Source organism: Herpailurus yagouaroundi, unplaced genomic scaffold (assembly GCF_014898765.1).
Source record: "Herpailurus yagouaroundi ecotype Mexico unplaced genomic scaffold, PumYag 159, whole genome shotgun sequence".
Taxonomy (NCBI): domain Eukaryota; kingdom Metazoa; phylum Chordata; class Mammalia; order Carnivora; family Felidae; genus Herpailurus; species Herpailurus yagouaroundi.
The window spans coordinates 20,539,101-20,562,024 of record NW_024412400.1 but is presented as its reverse complement, the minus strand read 5'-3'; the positions used below and the strand labels follow the sequence as shown (position 1 = coordinate 20,562,024).

Below are 22,924 nucleotides of genomic sequence, written 5' to 3'. Positions count from 1 at the left end.
TGGCCAACCATGGGCAATTTGTGAGGTTGACATGACCACTGGCAACGACTCACCACTCCGGTAGTGGAGAAATGTGGTGGGCCAGATGGAAAGGGGAGATGATTCAGACATACGGTGCTTAGAGCTGGAGAGAGTACATGGTTACAACCTTCTGCCAGGCTCTGACAAATAGCCAGGATGCACTCAAGCAAGGAACATGCCCTTCATACCAGCACACTCCTCTTAACCAAACTGTAACCCAGCAGCTCAGGTCTGTTGTACTGACAACCACCCACAGCCTCTCTTCCTTAATCTGAGGAGAAGCCTCCCAGCTGCTTTGCTTTTATTTCTGGATAAATTATTAATGGCTATTCATCCTTGGCACATGTAATTTTTAACTATGTAAAATATTTATGGGGGTGGGGAGGGAATTTCAGAACTATTTATTATTTTCCCCGGCTTTTACTGTAATCCCAATCGGGTTGCTGACTGGGATCTTCCTTGCTTCTTTCTCCTATGTGAGCCTTATTTTTAACTCCAAGTAATGAATGCAAGATCGATAGCATAAGTAACAAAAGTATCCACGGTGACTGAACAGCAAACTCTTAAATCACTGCACAGTAAGTGCAAAGGCACAATTATTGAAAACGCTGCACTAAAATTTCAATAGGAGGTAAGAGTGAGGCTTAAGTCATTAAAAGGGCCCATTAGTCTTGCAAGTCTGAGACGGCACACTCAAAACATGAGCTATTCTTGAGAAATGGAACTATTACATATCCCACCAACTTGCACACACAGGACAGACGCCAACTGAGCAAGGGGAGGCGGCAACTGTCCAGTACTTAAGGCGAAAGAAAGCAGGTAGGCAGTGATTCTTCAGTTATATTTGAAGGGGGGTGTCGAGCAACACTGACAAATTAGATTATTTATAAGGGAAATAAATACCCTGCTTGCATATCAGTTTCCCTGGTGTTACAGCATCGCCATGCTCTTCATCACTCCCTGCCAGAGATGCAAATACAAGTCTTCTGACGCCTCCACTCCATTCCCACAAATCCCCAGAAAAGCCCACGAAGGCAGCCCCACTTTTTCTTTGCCTATGTCCTCCCTGACTCAGTTCAAAATTGAAGAAGAAAGTAAAGGGCAACCAAACTACAAAGTGAAAGTATTGTTTTGAAAAACTATCCGAAATAGCTAAAATGTTGGAAATATATAGATACACACAAACGCACAAATACACACGCACACACACATATACACAAATATACACAGTCTGAGGCATTTGCAAACATCAGCATGTTACTGAATCTTGAAACTGCCTGGATTGTTCTGCTCAATTCCTCTTGCCCTACCTCTTTTACCAGGCATTTTATTAGGGACAGGTGGGCTCTCGGAGCTCTGAACTGCCTGTGAGAGGGGCTGCATAGCCTAACCTGAAATCAACGGCATTCCTGAATCCACACGGTTTCCTCCAGGAATAGAAAAACGTATCTCATGCCGGAATCCTGGTAAGACGGAACCACATTCATGACACAGAGGGCAACTTTAGCTTTGCCTTCCAAAGAGTATAGTTTCATCCGAAGTAGGACATCACATTTCAATTTGTACCATTAAAAACTTGCATTACACGGTGAAACTAATTGCCCTGTGAATCACCCAGCTTTATGAGACAGCTGGACGAGCCTACAGTTAACATGAGCTAGCCCAGTGAACATTTCTCCAGCAGCTACATGATAATCTCGTACAGCATGGATGGCCACTGACCAGTACTTTTAGACTATGCAACTCCTCTGGCTAACCTCCATGCTCGCCATCATCACATAAAGAATTGTTGCAAGAGGCTAAACACTTAAAATTATAACCTACTTCCTTTCCCTCAGTAGCATTAGATGCTGAAATTTTATTTTGTCCAAAGGACAGATTACGTCTCCAAGATTTTCCAGTTATCAAAAATATATTCATGATACACACTTGCTGTTTTATCAATTGCCAATAAACAAGCTTGACCACCTCCAACAGTACCCCTGGAAAGAAGTGTTGTTTAACTCTGGATTCATCTTAAATGTGGCTCTGAAATGAGGATTGTTTCTTCCACATCAATTTTAGTTATTTTTAAGACTTCTTTCCTAATATGACACAAATTATAGGGAAATCAAAACGGCTGTCAAGACAACTAAAGGCATTCAGCTTTTACAACTCGTGTTCCTCCCGTACTTTCACAAATGTTTCAAAGTCTGAAGAAAACAAAACAAAGCAAATAGTACACACAGAAATAAATGCCCAAGAAACTAACACTCCCCCAACACAAGTTTATTTAAACACCTCCTTAATCTGAAAAAAGACTCTAGGTCTCAGATTTAAAGCCAACCAAGAAATCACCCCAGAGCATTTGCATCTTGGAATCCTTGCCTGGCCCCTCTCCAGCTGTTCTCACAATCCTTTTAATATCAGATAGATGCCCTCAGATGATGACGCGGGATAGAACTTACAGAAGGAAAGCATAACTTCGGGGAGGAGGAAAGGATATTCAGTCCCAATCCTTGGCGGCTTCTTATTCAGTGAAGGGGTTGTGCCTTCTCTCCCAGCAGTAAGTTGCAGCCTTACAGTGCGAACGCACAGCTCCAAGCCCGCTTACAGTGCTCCCCTGGTAGTCCAGATCTAAGCCTCAACATGTTTTCTGGAAATGCAGGGCAGCTGGGCTGAAAATCTTAAGGGAGGGTTCCACCGTGGCACAGAAACTGCAGAAATATTTAACAGCTTCGAGACCTCTAAAGGTTTGAAATACTATGCGTTTTGTGCGATTGCTGTTCTAGCCAAAAGGAAAATGGGATGGTATAGAGGAGCGTCCTCAGCTGCTCAACCCCTGCACACCAAAGAATGTTTTTCCTTTTTGGCTCAGAATTCGGGAAAAACCAAAATGCTTAATGAAACGCTGGTATTGACTAAGATTTCACAGCATCCATAGTACAGGAACTTAGTTTTACATTCCATTGAGTTAGCTCATGACTTCCCACGCCGCACCATTTCTCCTTCACCTAGCTAAAAAGCCAACTTCATGCAGACGATATCAAGCCAAAGTTTATCCACCCCCACCCTGTTTCTTTTCTTTTCCAACTTAAACTCACACACGACTAATAAACAGCCCCAATTGTAGCACAAAGGAAGCTTTGAAGGCTGCACCAGCTTGGTCCTCCACTTGCCAACTGGAGGTAGATTTAACGTAATATATTCTCGCGGCTTAAAGATTTTTTTTTTTAAAGGCTCGTCTGCCCTGGTGAAGAGCCGGCCACCCCCAGAATTACATCATCAGAGGTAACACTCACCAAAATACATTATGTTTCTCATTAATCAGACAGCTGGAACCCCACCGCGGCGTCTTCAGCATCAGCTCGTCCCCAAGGCTGACACGCAGAACAGAGCCGTTTCATGCTACATTCGGTGGAAACGTCCCCGGCGTGGAGAGCAGCGAGCGCCCAGCGTGCCTCTTCCGCGGGATGAGCGCCTTGCAGGCTGCCTCTCCCGGGCTACGATCCCCGGCGGCTGGAGCGTGCGCTCCGGCTGCCTGCTGCACTGCCCATCCTTACTGTAATCCGACTCCTCCTTGCGATGTCCTTGCCGCGCCTGTGACATCAGGACTGAGAGTACTACAAACAGACCCCCCCACCCCACCGCACCCCACCCCCGGTTAGCAGCGGCTCCATGAGGTGCTCCGATTGCCTGCCTGGACCAACCATGGCTCTCGGGAAGCTTTGACGAGCCCAGAGACCTGGGAGGGGGCGGAGTGAGGGGCGCGGGAGGCTCTCTTAAAGAGAGCAGGGTCTCCGGATCCACGAGGGAGCACACGGGGGAAATTCACCACGGCGCGGGAGGGGAAGAGGTTAAGGCGAGTTCTGCCATTAACGTGTAATTAGACAACACACTTTTATCCCGCCCCTCCCACGAATGCCATCATTCTCGCCAAAATTTAGCCTGCCACCCTAAGTTAAAAAAGCAGCGGGGGGAAAGGAATGGTGTCCTGTGTCTGCATTCTCTTTGCTGTGGGCTTGAGGGTTTGTTGCTTGTGATGTTTCTGCCTAAGAGAAAACAAAAACAAAAACAAAAACAAAAACATTCAAGGGTCCATTGCTAGGGTCATGGAGGTTTTCCCTTAGAAATGACCAGATCAAAGAAACCTAGTAGTTGGGGAAGAGTTATTTTTATTTCTTGAGTATATTCTGAGCGAGGTTGATAGAGAAATGTAAAGAAAAATAACGTGATAAAAGTCACCCCTCAGTTTCACAAGATCACATTTGCTGCTTCCCATAGTAGGTAGTAGAAAGGATACTGAAGCTGAAATGATCTTTGACCCCCAAAGAGGAGAGACAATTTAGCCTGAAAGACAACCAAGATTGTGTCATCATTCAAGTCTGGTCACCAGGATAATATAGACACACCCACACACAAGCGCACACAAACTCGCGTTAGATTTGAGAGGAGCCGTCAAGAAAGGCAAAGCTTAGCAAAGCCTCTGGCTCCTCCAATGGTCTAATGAATTGCAGTCCTTATCTTACATAGAAAAGGATGTTAGAAAGAAATCCCTGAAAGCGGTGCTGATTAATACTGAAATGCTCAGCATGGAAAATAAACCCATAAAATACGTTCAGTTTCCTAAGGACTCATCACTTTGGCATCCAATTTACCTACAGAACTATCGAAACTTAAAATTTTCTACAAAAATCTATAAAATTAAGAGCTGGAGATAACAAAAGAACTACAGCTTATAGAAGGATGCAATTGATCTATTTTCAATACAGGTTTTTATAAGCCATGGTAGCAAATATTTCTACGGTGTGATATTAAAATAATCCGTGGTCTTTCTTTGCACAATCCTGTCTCTGTTTGTGGGTTTAATGCATATTGGAACTGGTGGGCTGGAGCTCATAATGGCAGTTTGCTGTGCAATCTCGCAAAGAAGCTAAACCCCCTGTTTCCTCTCTGTGAAAAAAGCACTATGACCCATATCCCCTCTTGCGATGGATTATAAAGAATTTTGTAAATGCGAATGGTAATCATCTCTAAATCAGAAACATTACCACGAGTCTTAGGATAAATCCAGTGATTCTTTTTTTTTAGAAACACTCTTCATTGAAAGCAGTTTGGAGCAAGAAAATGCAAATAGTAAAGAATACTTTTTTGCTCCTTTTTAAAAATTAGAAATAAAAAGAACGTTACAGGAAACTACTGAGGGAAACACGTAAGTGTTTTTCCTTTTGGACAGATGGAAATCATCCAAAAGTACAATTAATGGTCCTTCCCTCAGGCAAAAGAACCATCTGTGGTAGAGCTTATTCATGAAGCTCATGAACTGTCCTGACCTCCTACATGGGCTAGGGGGCACTGTAGTTTAATGCTACAGTTTTTGGTCCTTTTCTGTTCCTGTAGTTAGAAGATGCAAGCATTGAGAGTTGAGTTTAAAACAGGAGGCTTAAGACACTAAAGGACTGTCTTAATAATTAATAACACCTTACATTTTCATGGCATTTTGCAGTTACAAGGTACTTTCACTTACGTCATCTTTCTTTCTAACAAATTGACATGTAAAAAAGGTGGATATTATCAATGTCCCGATGAACAGGACTCTGACGCTGAAGACAAACGAACCTGAGGCTCAGAGACTTTAAGCAGTTTTCTCAGTGGTGCGGTCAGTAAAGTGTAATCGTCTTATTATTTGTATGTGGAATTTATGTAGGCATTCCCAGGAGATTTCTTTATTCAAAGAAATAAATTATAAATTACCCATTTATAGTGGCTCAGGTAAAGGTCTTCCCCAATCAAACTATGTTACTGAGTGTTCCAGAAAAAAATACCTGTCTACATGGGCACAAATATGCAAGCGGAGAGTATTTGATAATAGAACATTCCACCCTCTGCCTGGTCTATAGAGGATTATTCCTGAAAGGGCAGCATGTAGCCTCTGGAGAAGTGTGGCATCCAAGAGGCAACTGAGTGTTCCATCCATGCAATGGAAATCTGTTCGGCCAAAAAAAGGAAGGCATCTGCTTTATTTAAAGGTGTTTGCCCCACCCTTCTCCAGTTAAGGGTTAGCGGGAATATCAAGGCCTTGGATAGAAACAGTGCCTATTTCTGGATGGAAAACAAGTGATTTTTATTTTAATTTTATCCTTTTTATTGTTTCCCCTAAAATTATTTGCATGCCTTATATTTATAAAGGAAAAAACTGCAAGTATTTTTATTTTAAAACAGAATAGCATCCAAATAAAGGCATAGCTGATGTTGGCTAGACACGGATTATGGACATGCTGGCTGTGCCTGAGACATGCTTCTATATGTCATGTCCAGGAGAGGACCCAGCAGCTTGCAGAGACAGACCTGGTTCACACTCCTGACCTTTCTCTCTCTGTAAGCAGGTCTGAGAAGCTGGGGGATCCTGAGGGGAATCAGGTCACTGCTTGCCAGATAGTAATATACCTATCAGGATTAAAACAAAAGATGCCCTAAAACCAGTCACATATTTTGAGTGAAAACATTATGGCAAGAGGAGAACTTTCTCTCTGCTTGAATATCCGGGTAGCTGCCAGCCTGGATACCTCATCGCTGAGTCTTGATCAAAAGTTTGTCAGAGTGGGGCGCCCAGGTGGTTCAGTCAGCTAAATGTCTGACTCTCGGTTTCAGCTCAGGTCATGATCTCAAGGTTCATGAGTTCGAGCCCTGCTTGGAGCTCTGTGCCGACAGTGCAGAACCTGCTTGGGATTCTCTTTCTCCCTCCCTCTCTCTGCCCCTCCCCTACTTGCACAGTCTCTGTCTCTCTCAAAATAAATAAATAAACTTAAAAAAATTTTTTTACAAAGTTTATCAGAGTAGCTTCCCTCCATAAGGGTTGTCGCTGCCCGATACACTACTGTAGACCTCTGTTTACCTACGTGTCTTCCCACTGGAATAGAATCTCCATGAGGGCAGGGATTTTTGTTTGTTGTTCACTGCTGTTCCCTACGAGGGTACCCAGCACTTGTTCCTACTCAATAAATATTTGTGAATAAATGAGTGAACATGCTGAATACAACCATATTAGGTGTAAAACATCATACTTTTCTATGTGCTTACAGTCAGTTCTTTGAAGTTGATAGTGTTTGATGCAAAATGTTTACACATATTGAACTTGTCCATGTTTAGCAGCAGCTGTTCTTAAATTCCACACAATACAGATGCCAGGTGGTACTGCAGGGCCACAGTTTGTGAGCTTGCTTGTCCTTTCGAGTTCCCATAGCTGAATGCAGCAGTAATTTAGCATTGAGTTAGCACAGCAAAGTTGCATCTTCGGTCGCCTTCCCCTGAGCCTTAGTTTAGTACACTTTCATTCTTTACTATATTGCAGCAATAAAATTTTATCCAGGGTTCCTAATTCCAGGCTTGCCCAAATCCAATCCATTCTCCATATTAGATCATGATTATCTTTTAATAAAAAAAAAAACATTGTCAACTACACGTAAAACTAAAAAAAAAATGAAGTCAAATAGGTCACATGGAGCCTAATTCAGTAGGAGTTTGTAGGCCATATTATAAGGATTTTGACTTTTTTCTGACTTATATAGAATGCCTTTGGAATAACTTGATTTGACATTAAAAAATTTTTTTTAAATATTTATTTATTTTTGAGAGAGAGAGAGAGAGAGAGAGACAGGGTGCAAGTGGGGGAGGGGCAGAGAGAGAGAGGAAGACACAGAATCCGAAGCAGGCTCCAGGCTCTGAGCTGTCAGCACAGAGCCCGATGTGGGGCTCAAACTCAGGAATGGTGGGATTATGACCTGAGCTGAAGTCCAGTGCTTAACCGACTGAGCCACCCTGGAACCCCTGATTGACATATTTTAATGGGTTTACTATGACTGTTGCATGGAGCATGGGTAAAAGGGAGCAACGGAAGGGGCGCCTGGGTGGCGCAGTCGGTTAAGCGTCCGACTTCAGCCAGGTCACGATCTCGCGGTCCGTGGGTTCGAGCCCCGCGTCGGGCTCTGGGCTGATGGCTCAGAGCCTGGAGCCTGTTTCCGATTCTGTGTCTCCCTCTCTCTCTGCCCCTCCCCCGTTCATGCTCTGTCTCTCTCTGTCCCAAAAATAAATAAAACGTTGAAAAAAAAAAATTTAAAAAGGGAGCAACGGAAGATGCACGGTGCTGATTTAGGAAGACTTTGTGATAATCTAGAAGAGATGGTGGTTTGGTCATGGTAGGAGCAGTAGAGGTGGCAAAACGTGGTCAGAGTCTGTATGTGTGTCAAAATAGGCCAATAGGTTTTCCTGTGAGTTGGATAGGTAATAGAAGAGAAATTAAAAAATAATAATAATATTGTTATTATATAAAATTTGGGGACTGAGCAATTGGAAGGGTGGGATTTCTACTAACTGATATGGAGAAGGCTGTGGAAGAACATGCTTTGGGTGGGGGGGGATTTGGAGGTGGTCAATGTGGGGCATCCTAGTTTAAGATTCTATTGTATATTCAAGTGGAAACATTCTATAGAAGTTTGGCTGTATGGGTCTGGAGTTCATGGGAGAAGTTTGGGCTTGATATTTAAATGTGAAAGTCACCACTTTATAGATGGTAATTAAATCCATGAGACCATATGATATCTTCAAAGGAGTATTCAACTTCAGAAGAGAAGAGGGTCCACACTGAGCTCTGGGACATTGTAAAAGCAAGAGGCCAAATATATGGGTACTTGGTGACTGAATATTTGTTGAAGCATAACAATTTGTTGAATGAATATTTGTTGACATATGAATGGAAGGCTGTTGATTTTAAGCTTGAGTTTGCCTTTGATACATCGCCAACCACTGTTAAAACAGTTTGAAAAGGGGAGAGAGACGTGATTGGTCAGTAAGAGAATGAATGCCTAGTTCAATTGATCCATGCAGTGTTTTGATGAATTTTTTAGATTGTATAGACACTGCTGAAACTCATAAATCATTTTTATTCCTAGATTGTCACTTGATGCTTCCATTGAAATTAATGCCCAGGGACCTTAGTCTGGAAAGTAAATTGCCTACAAGAAAAGAAGTGCTAATACTGAGCTGAGAATAAAGGAACTATTAATACTATAATATTCCAAAATTCTGTCCATCTGAATTTCTCTGACTTTGGAGACGTCCAATAAATCCCTTCTATATGTAGTCCTGCCTATTCTGATAGTTAATAGCAATTCTTTTACAATAATTAGTAACTAGCATTGGGAGCCCTGTTTGAATTCTTACCTTGGAACTGGCTGTGGCCCAGGCATGTTTATTTATTCAACATATAGTCATTGGGTATTCATGTCCCAAGTACTGTTCTAGGTGCTCAAGGCACACTGATGAAATTGCAGAAATCTCTGTCTACAAGAAGCTTACATTCTCTGGGATTCTGCTTATCAGCTTATCTTGTAGAATTTAGAACATCTTCTACCTTTCTCCATGCAGAGAAAAGGACCCATCCTTTATGTTATTCATGGACTACACTTCTTTCAGTACAATGGACATAAGGGAAGGGGCATGTCTACCATGGTCATGCTGCATCTAGTGTCTAAACAACAGGAGGCATGCAATAAATATTTGTTGAGTGAGTAAATATCTCAAATGTCTTCTACTTCTAGATGATGTTCCATTCTGATCTTCCTGAGAATATAGTTATATTCAACCAGGAATGCCCTTTTGTCTTCCCCTTTGCCTAGATATTTATATTCACCATCCAAAACTGCTCAGATATTTGGTTTTCTAAGAAGTATTCCCTGGGGGGGCATCTGGGGGAGCATAGTCGGTTAAGCATACAACTCTTGGTTTCGGGTCAGGTCATGATCTCCTAGTTCATGGGATCAAGTCCCCACATCAGGTACTCTCAGCACAGAGCCTGCTCGGGATTCTCTCTTCCCCCTCTGTCTGCCCTTCCCTCCCCCACACCCTCTAAATAAACAAACAAACAAACACATAAACTTAAAAAAAAAAAAAGAAGTCTTCCCTGGGTTTATGTCTGACTCATGTGTTCCCCTAATGAGCACTCACACATTCTTTACATAACTCCATTTAAAGTATTTATCAGATTGGCTTTCAGTGACCTTTACAATTATCAGTATCCCCCAGGTACAATGTAGGCTTCTTTGATGTCACAGAAAAAGTGAAATATATGTTAATTCCTCGAATGCTTTACATACTCTAGAAACATCGCAGAAATGTATGACAAGGACATGGCCTATTGCGTTAGTGACGAGAGTATACCACTAACATCAAACATTGCCCATGATTTAGGAAGCAGCAAACTTTGCTGTGGTTGGAGACAAGGATCAGAATTACACAGAAAAGGAAGAGATGTCAAAAGTAATCTTAGAGAGAGAAATCCCAAAGCTCTGAGGAGAGGATAGCTAAGAACCAGAGGACTGATCAGGTATCGGGCAAGAGACAGATCAAGAATTTTGGGGGTAGGGGCGGCTGGGTGGCTCAGTCAGTTAAATGTCCGACTTCGGCTCAGGTCATGATCTCACGGTTGGTGGGTTTGAGCCATGCATCAGGGTCTGTGCTGACAGCTCAGAGTCTGGAGCCTGCTTCTGATTCTGTGTCTCCCTCTCTCTCTGCCCCTCCCCCTCTCATGCTCTGTCTCTCTCTGTTTCTCAAAAATAAATACATGTTCAAAAAAAATTTTTTTTAAAGAAATTCATGGGTAGAGCAAATCAGGAGGCCAATATGGAAAGCAAGTACCAGAGTCAAGAACAGAAGAGAGTTAAAGCAGAGAGTAGTTCAGGGGAAACTAGACAACCCCCTAGCTGCTCATATAGGTGGTTTTTAGGAGTACATTTGCCCTGATTGATAGATAGTTCTGATTCCCTTATAATAGGAAGTATCACCAGCTTCCTTTCTGTAGGCTCTCAGACTATTTGCCTGACATGCCATTTCTATATCTTTTCCCTCAAAACCCCTCAAGAAGTTGTTTACTTATCTATTTTTTTTTATTAGATTGCTTTATGTCTGTGTAGATACCGTCTCCAAAAATGATGGATACCACATCACAAGTTTAGTAGCACCACACTACGTAGTTTGGTGCTTCATTAAAAGGAAGTGAGATTATTATAACTATTATCATTATCACTGGCAAAAAAAAAATTAAAAGTAGCGATCCTAAATAACAAAGCATTGAAGTGTAATGCTTAAGCGACCACCCTACTCCAAAAAGCATTCGGTAGCTTACTGAAGGAGATGAAACACATATCCAAAAATACAAGTAAAAACAAAGGTACTATAAAGTAAACAACAAATGAACAATCTAGGACATGCATGTAAGGGTTTGGTAAAAGGTAAAATTATGAGATGGCTCCAGGCAAACCTGGAAAGCTACAGAGAAGGGGTGGAACCTGAACTTGGTCTTCAATATCAGTTCAGATTGATAAAATGCAGGAAAATTTTGCAAATGGGATTGTGAGTGATATGTCTGGGAAAGCAAGAATAAATTTCAATTTAAGGAGCAAATTTCCTAAGAGATTTTCATGCAAAGTAAATTTGGAGAGGAAAACACAGAAGCCCTGTTGGATGTGATCTCACATTCCAGGTTAAAGGGTTTTAATTTTATTTGACAGATAATGCAGAAGTGTTTGCTGAATGAATACATGAATGAGCCTCAAAATGTTTCCAAGGACAGAAATATAATAATATGCCTCCTCCAAAGACATTTGGCGACACAATAACATGAGTTAATATATCTTGTATAGCAGGTTGAAAGATCTTATACACTCCAGAGGTTTCCAATTTTTCTTAAAATAAAATTCATTTATGGTTCCTGGGCAGCAATTTGAGAATCAGCCCTCTCCCCATCCAGCCCCACAACAAATGTGCTTGCAAACAAAATGTAAGAAGAAAACAACATCATATTGAATTTCTTCTTTTGCTTTAAAAAAAAAAAAGATCCTTCAAGATAAATTGAGTACAGCTCTAGTAAATTTGGATGCGTTAGGCCATGGACATTCCATTTTTATATATACTGTGATAATAACTATATAGAGTGAGCAGAGAGATGTGCAACTCTGCCCCACTGTTGCAAGAATTCACCAAGTAATTGAAAGTGTTTCCAAGTGTGCATAATTCTGTGCCTCCAGTCAAATACAGTAGATGGAAATTTGTTTGGCTTCCTCTGTCAAAATGTCTAAAACACATAAAGGAAATGTGTAAATGGAAAACAAAATATTACAGTTCCAACATTCTTTTAATTATGTCTCAATTTCAATCGTGGCTTTGCTCAAACATACTAATAATCCTAAGGGCTCATCTCGATCCTTCTGGTGGATAAAATGACCGAATGTGATTTTTACCCTTGACTCAAAAGTGTCAGTTCTGGAAATCTACAGTATTTGTCACCATGAATACCATTTAACTGCAGCAGTACCCAAAGGAACTCTGCACAGCCACACGTGAATAGGGCTTGGAGGAACTTAATTAATCTTGCTGTCACTTCCATGATGGTTTTCATTAGTTTTGCTGCTATCTGATCAACTGGTCTTCTCTGTATTGGAAATGGGTAGCCATAGCTTCTTGGGAGAGCACTTTCAAAAGGTAAACAAAGACTCACCTTTGTGGTCAGGAGCTTTTATGCAGATGGACATTATTATTGCTACTCTAATATGGAGGTAATCCTCACACTTTATACTTAAGTTATAAAATCACAGGAAACATAAATACCTCTTCTGTCCTGAACAGGAAAACTGCTTTAAAATCTATACACAGATTATATAATTTAAATACAAGGTCACAATTTTGTTTATATTGTCTTCACGAACACTGATGTCTGGAACTGTTCTAAACATAGAATGTAATTCATAAGAAATCTAGACTTTTTCACGGACCCCTGGTAATTAGATTAGGTGAAAGTTGGATTTAATAATGGAATAAAAGAACAATTAAACCAATGGTAGTATCAGCCCTCTCTGTCATATTTTTGAAAGATTGGTTTAATACACATGTATTTGAAATGCAATTTTATTTATATGCATTATTTTTGGCATTATTGTTTTCAATGCTGACCATAGTTTAATTTAGTAAAAAAAAAAAAAAAAACTTGGCATGACTTTATAAAATGTTATCACATTTTGACTACATGAAAGTCAATTCATACCTATAGCCATGGGGACCTAGAAAAGGAACTCACCAAGAGCCAACATATATGGCAGGCTCTGGTGAAGAAAACAAAAACGTAATGTGTTCCCTTTCCTCTTGTTTAGAAGCCTCAAAAAATAATCCCCAGTAATTCTTGTTTCCTAGTATTCACACTCTTGTATAGTCCATTCCCACTCTGAATAGAACTGTACTGTGTAACCAATAGGATTTTGCTGAAACGAACAAGTGTGACATTCAAAATTAGGTCATAAAGGCAAAGTGAGTTCTGTTTCTCTCTCTTAAATCACACACTGTAGGGGAAGTGAGCTGCCATACTTTAAGGACAGTCGAGAAACACTATTAAGAAGTACACGTGGCAAGGAACTGAGATTTCCAGCCAATATCGAGCATCAAATTGGCAAATATCTGAGTAAGTTACCTTGGAAATAGATCCTTCAACTTAGGTCAAGTCTTCAGGTGCCTGCAACCATGATCAACATTTTATTTATTTATTTATTTATTTATTTATTTATTTATTTATGAGAGACAGAGAAGGAGAGGACAAGTGAGGGAGGGGCAGAAGGAAAAGTAGGGACAGAATCCCAAGCAGGCTCCATGCTGTCAGCACAGAGCCCAAAGCAGGGCTCAAACTCATGACCATGAGATCATGACCTGAGCCAAAATCAACAGTTAAATGCTTAACCAACTGAGCCACCCAGGTGCCCCCATGAATGCAACTCATAAAAGTCTCCAAGTCAGAACCACCCAATAGAGCAACTCCCAGATTACTCACCCATAGCAACTGCATGAGATAAGAAACAGTTATTATTGTTTTAAGGTTCTGAATTTGAGGTAATTTTTTTCTATGCATCAATAGATAACTCATGCATCATAGCCTTAGCTTATAGCTTAAAATTATGGCAATGTGATGCAAATTTCAGTTGAGATAGAGGTAGACACAGGCCTTGAGAAGGTTATGTATTCCTTTGGGTCTTGGTTTCTTAATCCAAAAAATAATGGTGTGGGAATGAGTGAGGGTCACCAATGTAAAATCCCATACGGAGAAGTGATGGAAGTCACACAGCTGTACAGAGTGAGCTAGATATATGTTTATAGGGAGTGTTGGAGACTTTGGAGGATTGCAGAGTATCAACTAACAAGGGAGGGTCTGTTACTTCACTTCAATTGACTGTATGCCATGAGGAAATGTTGCCAGATTCTTCAATTTTTTCCAGTTCTTACTTTCTATGACTAAAACATTACACATTTGATAAAAATTTCATGCAACTTCAACCTGAAGCCATTGGTTAAAACTATGATTGAAACAGTATTTTCTTCTCTCTCTCTCTCTCACATTTTCAAGTATATTCAGGATTTTATTCAAAGATCTCTGCTGTTAAATTCATCTGTTTTGTCCTTCTTCCCTTTCACCATTATCTCTACCCTACTCTATATCACAAACTTCTACTGTCCATCTGCCAACACATATTCCTCCCTGCCTGGCATAATGCTCTCCTCTTAACTTTCTTAGCCTGCTTAAATGCTACTCATCCTTGATGGTCCGTTCACATGGCACTCCTCCCCCGGGCGGCTTTGCCTGATTGCCAGTCACAGTTAGTGACTACTTTTCTTATACCTCAAGAGTAACGCTGCTTTATCTCTTGAGTCCTGCTAGGTATATGTCTCTCTGTTCATAGTGTGAAATCTCATTTGGCAAAATTAATGTCTCATTAATTTTATTGTCACTGAGCATTTATACAATGTCTGTCTGCAACATACTGTCGAGATCTCCCTGAATGAAAGACTTGTTGTTCACTCCTAGGAGTGCTGTAGACAGATGGCTTTCAACTGCAATATCTTTATTGTATCATCTGGTGGGAACTGCACTTCTAAGGTTTCACCTCTTTGTGGCGAACCATATCCAAGGATCAATGTGGGAGTAAAAAGGCCTGGCCATCTTAGACAAACTTGGAACAACTTGGTCAACTTGGGCCACTTAAGCTCTGAAGCATCCAACTATGTCTTTGCTTCTATATCACAGCTCAACTTCTCCCTCTCGCCACTCCTGTTCCTCTTCTCCCTTCCATGATGCTGACCTAGAGCATTCTCTAATAAACATCTTTCATTCTAACCTTCACCTGAGTCCGTTTCTCAGAGAACCCATCCAGTGACACTGCCATTGAGCAGATACTCAGTAAATGCTCAGTGTTATAAATTAAGTCCTAAGTCCCCACAGACAAACAAGACTAATTTCCCAAAAAAGAGAGTACAGTGATTCCCCAAGAAGCCCTTGAAATTGTTGGATAATTGTGAATGAAAGCCCACCTTTTACCCAGTAACTCATTGATTTTGGAATTAACGTGAGGAAAAGAAAGCCCAGAATTTAAACGAATGCCCTGGTCCGTGTACTCTGTCTGAGTAATGGTGATGGCTCAGAGCTGTCAGGTCAGCCAGGAGATATTCAATCATGATGCTTTCCTCTTTCTTTTCAACAAAGGTAATCACTCAGCATTTTATCTTTTCTAGAAGGTGTCATTACTTTGAAAAGACAATAAAAGTCTCACAAGGGTTTCTATGTAGTGGAAATTTTTCTCTTCATTTTTAAGACAAAAAAAAAAAAAAAACTAAAGGAGAAAAAGGCCCTAATTAATTTAAACATGAAAAAATACATTAGCTTGCAGGAATTTCATAATTTTAAAGTATAAAATTCCTTGAGAAATCCTTTCAAACTGAGTAATTTATCATGTTCTTTAGAGCCTATAATGCATAAGACATATCTTTTAAAATTACATTGTTTTAGTTAAATAACCAGAAAATTTTTTCTGGAGAAAAGGGAAAAAATTGCCTTGGAAAGATCTGTGATGCAGAGATATGTGTGGAGAGTCTACCCTGAAGAAACTATCAACAGTAAGGCCTTCTTAACCTCTGACTACATGTCACCAACAACAGAACATGGACATGAACTGAGTGGTTTACCACCTATTTTCAAGTCCAATACTTAGTCTAGAAGTATTTAAGTGTTTTCATTTATTCACTAATTTGACAAATATTCATTGAACACCCATTTGTCAAGTACTATTCTTGGGACCAGGGATATAGGAGTGATCATGACAGATACTGTCCTTGGCTTCATAGAACTTCCAGTGTTCCAGAGGATGGAAAATTATAAAGGGCTGTAGATCAATGGCTGCCATAATCTGTTGAGGAAGGCAGATAGGCAGAAAGGGAGGAAAAGGTGGGAAGTCAGGGAGGTTAGAGAAGGACTTTTGAGAACGAGACACATAAGTTGACGAGCGCAGGAAAATTTGGAATGAATCAGATGAAAATAAGTCATGGTTAACAGCATGTGCAGAGGCCCAGAAGAAAAAGGAGCATGGGGACAAGAGCTGAAACATATTCAATAAGGAGAAGCAGGGGAAACTGGTATAAAATGAAATAGGGCTGGTAGCTTGGAGGCAATCATGAACTTGCAATAAAGATTTGGAAAACTACAAAGGCTTTAATCAAGAAAGTGATGAACCATATGGTTATAGATTCAGTTATAGAATAGTTAAACATTAACTATTCTATGGCAATAAGGCTCCCATATAATCAGGTGACTGTGAAAAGTATATGCAGTAATTCTGTAAATCTCTGGTACAGGCAAGAATACTCCTTGTTTGGGTTTTCTATCTACGTTTCACCCAATGAAACACAGCAAGAAAGAACAAAAAACAAAAAAAAAGAAAAAAGAAAAGAAAAAGAAAAAGATGTCTTGCATGGCTGGGCTCATCTAGTTGGGAATCACCAATTCAACCAGTTTCAGGGTAAATCAGTTTTTTTAGCTGTCATGGGAGCCAAGCATTGAATTAAAGAATCAAAACTTAATGGCTGATTGTTTGACAATTGACCCAGATTAGCCTTCAAACGTTTATTTATTTTTGAGACAGAGAGAGACAGAGCATGAACGGGGGAGGGGCAGAGAGAGAGGGAGACACAGAATCGGAAACAGACTCCAGGCTCTGAGCCATCAGCCCAGAGCCTGACGCGGGGCTCGAACTCACGGACCGTGAGATCGTGACCTGGCTGAAGTCGGACGCTTAACCGACTGCGCCACCCAGGCGCCCCCAGATTAGCCTTCAAATGATGGAGTCTGTGCCACACAAATACTGGCACTGAAATTATACACACACACACACACACACACACACACACATATGTGTGTGTGTGTGTGTACATATATATACACACATATTTCATATATTATATATTATATATACACACATATATATGTGCACACACATATATGTGATTCATGGAGAAAAATGGGGAGAATGACACTTCAAGGCATATGCCATAAGTTTTTATGTTTATATGCAAGGAAGGTGTGGTATAATTTTACATTTCTGGCTCCCAAACCCAATGTTTTTCAAGTATTTAATTCTCTCCTGCCTACAAATTTCCTAAATAACTTCTGTCATATTATAAGTGGTCCTGTTTTTTGAAGATCCTTGAGAACTGAAGAGTATTATTAGATTACCATTACCTAGAGTTGCCTCAAAGAAATAAACAGACATTTGCAGTGGCCAGAAGTGTCTTGTTTCTTCTCTAAAGTTTCAAAAAATGAGTGTCTTTATAATCACAGTAGTATTTTCACAAAATAAGCTACTTATTGCATTTATTTCAGAAAAATATAAGCATCCATTTCCAAAAGGTTATATATATATAGATATCTATCTATATCTATCTATATATATATCCACATATATGGATATCCATATATATATATATATCCACATATATGGATATCCATATATATATATATATATGGCACCTATACACTGTATATATGTAATGTGAGTATGTGAGATTTTACTGTCTTACTTTCTTAGAAATATAAGTCAGGAATCAATCTTGATGGGAAATATAGGATACTTTGACATATTTCAGGGTATCTGTCAAGGCATCCTCCTCTTTGGGGAAATTATTTTTTCCATATGACATATGCAGGACTTACTCACCCTTGGACAAGACTGATTTGATTTGAGTGGCCTCTGAATGGGATTTTCTGAGACCTATGACTTGTATGACCTAGCTTGAAAAGATGAACTGAGACAATCATGTTTGTTCTCAAAAACATAAACTAAGAAATAGAGAAGGAACTTATAAATTGGTGATGGGTCCTGGAACTAGAAGGTCATATAGACTCAGGTCATACAGATTCATGTGCAAGATGAATAAGCACAAAAAGGTAAAAGAGAAAAAGAGGCAGACACAGAGAAGAGTACATGTGTTGGATGCTGGGTGGAAAGAGAGAGAGGCACATTCTTAAAGGCAGACTTTGATTATTCAGTGGTTTCTTTTCCTATACACCTTTCCAATAATCTCACCATCCCACCCCAGGCAACGTTGATAAGTCTCTGTTCCTCCAGTAGTAATGTCTTTTATTACACTTTTAATGAATTGGAAGAGATTCAGTAGAGCTGACGCTAGGAGGTGTCATGTTGAAGTATTGTATACTAGCCTTCAGACTACCCCTTCTCAAAAAGAGAATCTAAGATGGCTGCAGTGTGAAGAAGGGAAAGATGGCAGTCCAGGTTAAACAGAAAGAGTCAGTCATGCTGGGGGAAATTCAGAGCATTCAGGGAGTGAACTGAGAGTAGTTACGGGATTAATAATAATGGTTTCTAAAAGGAAAAAATAATTGCTGTACCTCTTTAGGTCAAAGATGTATTCTCTTCCAACCTTCATTTTCCAGTCATATTTTGTGAAGATGTACATGTAAACAGTAAGACTAAAAGTTTTTGACACTTAGCCTGTATTCCTTATATTTTGTAAAACTTTTTTTTAAGTTTGTTTGTTTGTTTATTTGTGTGTGTGTGTGTGTGTGTGTGTGTGTGTGAGAGAGAGAGAGAGAGAGAGAGAGAGAGAGAGAGTTCCAAGCAGACTCCACGCTGTCAGTGCAAAAGCCCAACACCAGGCTCAATCCCATAAACTGTGAGATCACGACCTGAGTCGAAACCAAGAGTCAGACACATAACTGACTAAGCCATCCAGACACCCTTATATTCCTTACATTTTCATATATTGTTTTCCTAGTAATCACAACCTCTTCTATTACCAGAGTGATGAAGAGAATTCGTTTTTGTCAACCAGATAATTTCCTACCTGTTATGGATGAGAGACATGCCTATTGAAATATCAGGACCCCAAATCATGACTTTGGCCCATGTATTGAGGTATGCTCAGCACACTTTCTAGAGATGAAGTTGTGTTTTAATGAATAGTCGGAGTGTAGCATATCATTGGCCACAAGAAACGTGGCCATTGATTTTTTTTTTTTTAATTTCTGGCAGTTCACAATAAATCTGCTGTAAGATGCAAATCTTAGGGTAGATCTTGCAGGAGAACAGAGAAAATGTTATTAAACCACTATGGGACATCAGTTATGGGGTGGAAGATAGGAGAGAATTAAGTAGTAAGGACAAGAAGAGTAAGTTAGAATAGAGGAGATTTAAAAGATGATATATCACATAGAGTAAAGGTAGAGTCAAAGGATTCAGTGAGTTAGAAGGCAGGGTAAAGCAGTGAGATCCTTGAAGTCAAAAACACAGAGCTAAAATTATATTCACTAGAAATATAATTTGTAGTTGAACTAGTGTACTTGAAAGGATTTGTGGTTATGGGTAAGGAGGTCATCTGGATGGGGTTCTATTAATATAAATCTTACCTAATCCAATACTTGGTTCAAGTTATGGACTCAATGATCATATACACCATAGCTATCAAATACAAGATCTTTTCAAATCTAATCTTTTCTTTTTACTCATGGAAAGAGTGTATGTACAAACAACCCCCTCCCTGCCCACCACAACCTAGGTACTCTGTCTAAGCCTAAATTGAAACAGAATTTGGTAGAAAATACTATCAGTTGAAAGCCTTACAGAAATGACAGTTCTCAGAATACTAGAATGGTATTGGACAGCTGCCTTTAAACAAGACTGAAACTACATACGTTTCTTACGTCTGTACAATTATTCTGCAGAATCCAATGACTGATATGCCATTGTTCCCTTTCTAAGACTCTTGCACTTTCCTAATATCATTTATCTGAAGAACAGAAGTATTAGTTAGATTATCAGTTGTCCTTATAGAACATAACATCAGAGCAAAGGGAGATGGAAAGACTTACAGGTTTAACCAGGCCATGGGGAGAGCCTCAGCAAAACTCCTATCTTACATCCTTAATGTTTATGTCATTAAAATTTACTGTCCAACTCATTGGGAGAGTGTTGGACAGATATTGCCAAGATTGAGGCACTCATTTATTATTACTTAACCTCAAAATTCCAGTGAAACTGCTTTGTTCCCAAACCTGGTTTTACAGTGTTCAATTGTAGAAATTCTATACATCTTAATTAAGGTGCTGGTTAAATGGGTATATTTGTCAAACTAATCAAATTTTAAACTTAAGAAGTGTGTTTTTATTAAATGTAAATCATATTAAAAAAAGAGAAATGGAAAAATAAATGGTAAATGCATATGCATGCAGGAAAGAGTTGGATAGAGTAAACAAAGGTTTGAAAGTTGGAGTTAGCAATGAAATATGGTCAGAAAAATTTAAAAAAACAGAATGAACCTTAAATATCTAACAGGCTTGGACCAAGACTGTTACAACACCAGGAACAATGGGCCCCTTGGGCTTGCTGGTGAGGCAGAATGCTATAGAAAGAGCATGGGTTTGGAGTAACATTGACCTAGGACTGAATCCAAGCATTGCCACTCAGCAGCTATGTGACCCCATGAAAGTCACTTAACCTTTTGAGATTCCATTTCATCATCTGCAAATGGGATAATAATCCCTACTTCGCTTTGTGGTTTTGAATAGTTGGCTTATATTGGTGTTTAATAAATAGCTGCTATCATCATTATCATCCATCATCTTGATGACTTAATATTAATTTCTGTAAATTTAAAATATAATAATATTGAAAAGAAAAACACCATTTTGTGCTTTTATCCCTGACAATTTCAGACTTCTTTAGGCTTCTCTTCCCTATAGTGGGTTTTTCTGTTAAAAGCAGGGGTCAAAAAGAAGTAATACCTTTAAAAAGAGAGCCCGATGGAGGGCACCAGAGTGGCTCAGTCGGTTAAGCATCCCACTTCTGCACAGGTCATGATCTCACAGTTTGTGAGTTCGAGCCCCTCGTGGGACTCTGTGCTGACAGCTTGGAGCCTAGACCTTGCTTCGGATTCTGTGACTCCCTCTCTCTGTGCCCCTCCCCTGCTCTCACTCTGTCTCTCTGTCTCTCTCTTGGTCTCTCTCTCTCTCAAAGAAATAAACATTAAAAAGAGAGGCCAATGGGACACTGTGATGGAAGCAAAGAAGGGGACAGAGGAAGTGGAGTCTCAATCCCATGCTTTTACAAAGCCCAGAGACAAGTTAAAAGAAGATAGTAATTCCCAAGAAGGATATTGTAGTAAGTACAGAGATTAGGGGGAGTGGACTGACTTGAGAACTACTGAAAAGATCTTGTTGCCTGTGTAGACAGGTGATGATGTGTGATGTGGGGTGATGAAGGAGTGGGTATGATTAAGAATCATTTAGGGTTTTGATTTTTTCAGGTCATTGACTGTCCTTGATATAGGGACCTGGGGAACTTTAAAGAAGCCCAGTTTAGGGAGCAAAGTTAACAAATGTGGTTAAGATCTTGGTGTTACTTTGGAAACAAGGAAATGGAAATGACTTCAAGCAGTTGAAGAATAGCTCTCAAACTGAAAAGATGGATTTCGGTGTCTTCAACAACTGACTCTTTCGGGAAACAAAGTCCTGATTTATAGCCTTTGCCAATATCCATGGTGTAGATGCTCCTACCAAGACACCGATTTCATGGTATAATACAACCAGCATAGCTGCAAGGTTTATTTATTTATTTTGAGAGGGAGAGACAGAGAGCACCAGCAGAGAGCACGATTGGAGGAGGGACAGAGAAAGAGACAGAATCCGAAGCAGGCTCCAGGGTCTGAGCTGTCAGCCCAGAGCCTAATGCAGGGCTGGAACCCTCGAACTGTGAGATCATGACCTGAGCCAAAACTGGACCCTTAACCCGCTGAGCCACCCAGGCTCCCTGAACCAGCCTAGCTTCAGAAGAGATGTGCATAGCTAGCTGGCTCTTGCCAGGGGTGCTAGCCAGCTGTATCATATACAGGGTGATTCAAGAAGCAAGAAGTAACCAAAGGCATTAAGTATCCATGGGAAGTGGAGTAAATTTCTCTGGAGGAGGGATGGTTTCCGCAACTCTTTTGCTTCTGATTCACTTGTGTTTCTTTTTTTATTTACTCTTTCAGGCAGGGTTGCTTAGTGGTTGCAGGCAGACTTGGCATCTGTTCCTTAAATCATCTTGGAGCCTTCATTGTTGGCATCTGCAACACCTGCTATGTCACGAGGTCATCGGAAGGTGAGAGTAAATGAAGGATACCTTCTCCTTACTACAAATGGGGGTGGGCAAAGGAAACTGCTTTTATAGCTCTGTTATCCTCCAAGTACTTTAAATTCTCAATGAACCTATTTCTACCTGTCCGATGTTCTCTTCCTTCTGGCCATCTCCTTCAGCAAATGGGATGCTGTATGTTATCTAATTTCCAAATTTAAATCCATGATTTTATCATGACGTTTTTGGTATTTGTGCATCGTTTCCTCTTTCACATATGTTTCTGTCCCAGAAATATTGATCCTAAAATATTTGGGGTTTTCAACGACTAGGGAATAATTAATAATTTTACACTGATAGAAGGATATGATGATTCCAGAGTACATTTCTGGATTATCTAAGCTAAAAATGATACATTCTTTTCTAAAGTTCATTTTTTT

The 22,924-nt window shown here is 40.0% G+C and overlaps 1 protein-coding gene across 4 annotated transcripts in view; it reads right to left on the bottom strand.

The window, feature by feature from the left end:
- ZNF385D (zinc finger protein 385D) overlaps nucleotides 1-22,924 on the bottom strand; it is a 901,583-nt gene that overhangs the window by 304,032 nt on the left and 574,627 nt on the right. The window contains exon 1 of one of the 4 annotated variants that reach the window (XM_040480082.1): nucleotides 3,303-3,626. The exons of 1 other annotated variant lie outside the window; for it this stretch is intronic. In XM_040480082.1, coding sequence (XP_040336016.1) covers nucleotides 3,303-3,324 — 22 coding nt within the window. In that variant the 5' untranslated portion in view covers nucleotides 3,325-3,626. Of the gene's footprint in view, nucleotides 1-1,412; nucleotides 1,444-2,468; nucleotides 2,597-3,302; nucleotides 3,627-22,924 lie in introns of those variants that run through there. 2 more of the 4 variants (XM_040480084.1, XM_040480083.1) reach the window with 2 other exon arrangements.